This window comes from Camelina sativa, chromosome 20 (genome assembly GCF_000633955.1).
Source record: "Camelina sativa cultivar DH55 chromosome 20, Cs, whole genome shotgun sequence".
Lineage (NCBI taxonomy): Eukaryota > Viridiplantae > Streptophyta > Magnoliopsida > Brassicales > Brassicaceae > Camelina > Camelina sativa.
In genome coordinates this window covers 24010241-24014771 of record NC_025704.1, presented here as the reverse complement: position 1 = coordinate 24014771, position 4531 = coordinate 24010241, and the positions used below count along the sequence as shown (strand labels likewise).

Genomic DNA, 4531 nt, shown 5'->3' with positions numbered 1-4531 from the left:
TGCTAGAAACAAGAATTTGATTACTCATGATTAGGGAAGATTATCAAGTCGTCGTTGGTTTTAGGACTGAAATGGTTATAAACTTCTCTGTTTATATATTCTTATAGTGCATCTACTGGTGTTTTCTTGTTTTGCTTCCTTCATGTATTCATTACAATTCAATTAATTTTTCTTCTAATTTATAAATTTCAAATACTACAATTATGAAGTAAAAATTATATTGTGCATAGACATATATATGTATGTATATATATACATACCCAGCCTGTTGTACTTAGAACCCTCTATCCCAACCAATATGGGCCACAATGTTCAATATTTGCAATTTGCAGCTAGCTGTGATATAAACGAAAATTTTTAAAAATTACAGATGAACAAAAATTATATATAAGAATTTAAAGAACTCACCAAACCTTGAGGAAATGTATTTGGTCACCAAACATAAATCAGCAAAAAACAAAAAAAGTGTGTATTTTAACAAAACGTTCAATAAATATGAGAAGCTTGAGTTAGAAAACTAATGAAGTTGCAAGTGTGTTTTTTCCGTATAGTATAAGCAACAATTGAAGTTGAAGAGTCGTCATTAAAACTTAATTGACCTATAAATCAAAGAAATGGTCAAATGGATAATCAAAATATTAGACCTGACTGGTTTGATGATTGCAGTTAACTTCAATTATGCCGTGAATTACATACGATGGACACCAGTACGATCGAGCAGAACCAAACTCATCGCTGAGGTTAAGACCAAAAGGTCCAAAACACACGAAACGTATATAAAATTCATGTTCTTGATTTACCCAACCGTATTCAAGTATTGGCCTTTAAACATCATCAATTAATCATCACCCTCATACGAACTTATTGAGATTTAAAGCATCAAACGCAAATCAACCATTTACTAAAAATGGAAAAAAAGAAAAACAATTAGCAAACGCAAATGGCATCATTACATAAACCACATCTAAAAAGTTCATTCTCTTTAAAATGAAACAGACACAAAAAAAAAGGTCTGAAATTTTCCTAATTCCTGTTTAAGATTTCTCATGAAAAGTCTCAAGTCTTTAACCAATTAGCAAAGCAGAGATTAACACAGTAATCAAAAACTTTACAAACTCAAAACAGAGATTGCTTTTTTAATCAGTTCATGCAAGAAGAATCAAACTGTACCAGATTATTACAAAAGGGACTGATGATCTCAACTTCATCTGCTTCTCATTGTCCAAACGAATCGGATCTAAAGATTTTATCAATGATCATGTTTGTTCATCATAATAAAGTAGTAATAACATCAAAATAAATAAACGAAAATTTCAAGAAAAAAAGAGGTTAAATCTGGATTCAGTTTTTTTTTTTCAAAATTTAAAGCATAGATTTGGCTAATCGAAACCATAATCAGATTTTACAAAATTCCAATTAAAAACCCTAAACATTTCTGAGTCAATTTCGAAGAAGACGACGATAGAGATAGAGATTGAGAGAGAGCTTCACATTGAAAAAAAAAAAAAAAAAAAAAAANAAAAAGAGTGAGAGAGAAGGGGGAAGGATTCTGTATTAGGCCGTCACGTTATGTAAAAGACAGACCAATCACATAGCTCCACGTGGATTTACGGCATCACGATTTAAGGAAACGGGCAAGCTGTGAAGGGTTGACGATACCGGGCAAGTGTGCGCCATCTACCCGGAGTATGTTAGCAACCTCCACATATCTCCTCCGTTTATGTTGTTGATCACTCGGCTCTACTACATCGTCATGGCTCGGCTTAGTTTTTCTCGTCTCAGTTAATTGGGCCGTAAATGGGCTGGCTTGGGCTCGAGCTGGATTCCAGACCTCTCCGAAGAGTGTGCCTTTGTTGAGAAACTCGTGAGCCAAGTATCCGGCTAAGAGCTGGTTCGAACAACCCGGCTCGGCTATGGCTAAGGCGGCGGTTGTTGGAGGAGGGATGAGCGGAGTTTTCTTGAGGATAGATTTAATCGGCGGCGGTGGTGGATTTTTCACGGCGGTTACCGTTTGTTTGCCGGCCACGGCGCCTGAGATAGCTCGGCGTGGGGGAAGACGCATCGTTTTTGTATTCATGGCTGTTCCCTATTGGGTGCATGCCACGTCAACAATGAATTTTTAAAAATACTTTTACGGCGGTGAAACAGTAATTAATTCTTAAATAACAACAACAACCGAGATAGCTTTCTATATATTTATCTCTTGACTTTTTGTAATTTAAGAAATAAATAAAATTAGAGAAAGAGAGAGAGAGAGAGATTAGACGATTTGAGGGAGAGAAGAAGAAATGAAAGGACAAGGGGATTTGAAGTAGGGTTCGGACAATATATAGAAGCCTGACATTTAAAGTACCCTTTAGAATCTCAAAAATTACAGCTAAATACCATCTATGTGTAAATGACGTTTTTGTCCTTCCTTCTTTACCATATCTTCTAATTTAGGTTACCAATGGAACAAGTAAGGGAAAAACAAAAAATTAAAGAGCTTTTTGGGGTAGGGAAAAAAAAAAGAATCTCCTTTTTTGAATTTTTTTTCTTTTAATTCTCATAAATATGAGTAGATTAGATTCTGATTTTATAGGTTTTCAATTTCATTACCAAATAGTAAAAGTATATAATTATTACACAAGACCTAATATAAGTTTTTTCCCTCTTTTCAACTGAATATTATATTGAATTACATTAGAAAAAATATATGAAATTTTAAATAGTATTCCAAATATTAATTTAAAATTTTCTGGATTAAAAAAATGAAAAACTGGATTTACAGCTCAGACACTCCATCTTGCAATACGATTTAATTGTATATTACATCATTAATAAAATAAAATTAAATCATATACACTTAATACCAATGGGTAAGACTTAATACTTTTCATATCAAAATAATATATGCACTATATCAATATTATATTACTTAATAGTAAAAATAACTGAAAAAAAAACAAAACATAATTCTCAAAATAAAAAATAAAAACTAATATTATCTCATATTTGAAAAACTAAGACAACCTCATAAGAAATTATTTTTTTACAAAAAAGGCTTTAACCATAGAACAAAGTTTAATTAATGGTGGTGTAAATGAAAAAAAACTATTTTGTTAGGAGACAATTCATTCGTTTATATAGAAGTAAGTATTTACAATCATTTTTATTTCAGGATTAATAAATTTATACATATTAGAATCATCTTTATATAGTTTTTTAATCATTTAAATTTTCTTATAGTTATTTTTCTAATTTTTAAACTTGTTAAAATAAAACTATGTAAATACATGACAAAATCTCTAATCTATTAAATTTGACATGTGTCGCGATCACGTGAGTTACTAACTTTGAAAATTAAGCTTTATATAATAAGATAGTTATAGATTTATAGTATGTTAACTAATTTATGTTTAATATCTACTATAACAATAAAAAAATGGGGATTTAAAATCATCTAGTGGTACTATATGATAGAATATTGACAAAAATTGAATTTTTTTCTTTTTCTTATAATTTCAAAGTTTATTTTTGATTATTTATACAATTATTTTTTGTCGTTTTATTGAATCTTTTCTTTCCAATGCTAGAGCACGGGTTGAAATTCATTTTATTTATATTGTAATTTTTATATAAAATAAAATTTATGTGATTGTTTTTAAAAAAAATATTGGCTAAAACATTATGCAATAAAATCACATGGTAAATATGAAAGCTTGAAAAAAGCCACCTATTTTGTAAGTTTTATATTGTTAATGTTTCTAGATAATTATCCGTGTTATAACACTGGTTAAATTTTATTTTGTAATCTATCTTGTAACTCACTATTTAACTTGTAACCAATCAATCTATCAATTTCGTAACTATCTTTGGTTAAACGTTGTGGTCTATCGATAAAATCTGTAGAAAATAAATTTGTAATAATGTGTTTAAAAATCTTTGGAAACAATGTGATATAGGACTAAAATCTTCCGAAAATATAGTTTGGAATATCCATGAATTTAGTTGTTACCATTAATATATCAATTATCAATTTGGAATATCCCTAATATTTAGGTGTAACCAATTAATATTAATATATGGATTAATCTATAACCTATCTATAACCTATTTGTAACCATTTATAACTATTTATTAAAATTATATAGTCTACAAAAACTATGTTGTGTACTTTCCTTTTATTAAAAAGAGGATACACAATTCAAACACCAAGTATTTGACCTAGATAATATCATTTTCTTAGAAATATGAAATCGCTGAAATCGTCTGTGAGGCATCATGTTTTTCCGCTCAGGACTCTTCCTTTGTGTCAGAGGGTTCCCTTTCTCCCGTCGCTTGGGGATATCTAGCCGGAGTTTCTTTTTTTCTGCCGGACTTGCCTTTTTCCTCCATGAGGATTTCTCGGGATTTTATGGAAATTCTGATTTGCTTTCCAAGATGGCGATATTTGGTGAATATTCTCCGGATTATTTCGAATCTCAACCGGAGATATCTAGGGTTTCGAAACAAGCGACGATTTTGGTTCCTTTCCTCCCAAGCGCTAGTT

The 4531-nt window shown here is 30.5% G+C and overlaps 1 protein-coding gene across 1 annotated transcript; it reads right to left on the bottom strand.

Annotated features, from left to right (window-relative positions):
• Nucleotides 545-2188, bottom strand: LOC104771563. Its single transcript, XM_010496102.2, has one exon. It carries the CDS (start codon nucleotides 2075-2077, stop codon nucleotides 1616-1618), a length of 462 nt encoding a protein of 153 aa, XP_010494404.1. The 5' UTR covers nucleotides 2078-2188; the 3' UTR covers nucleotides 545-1615.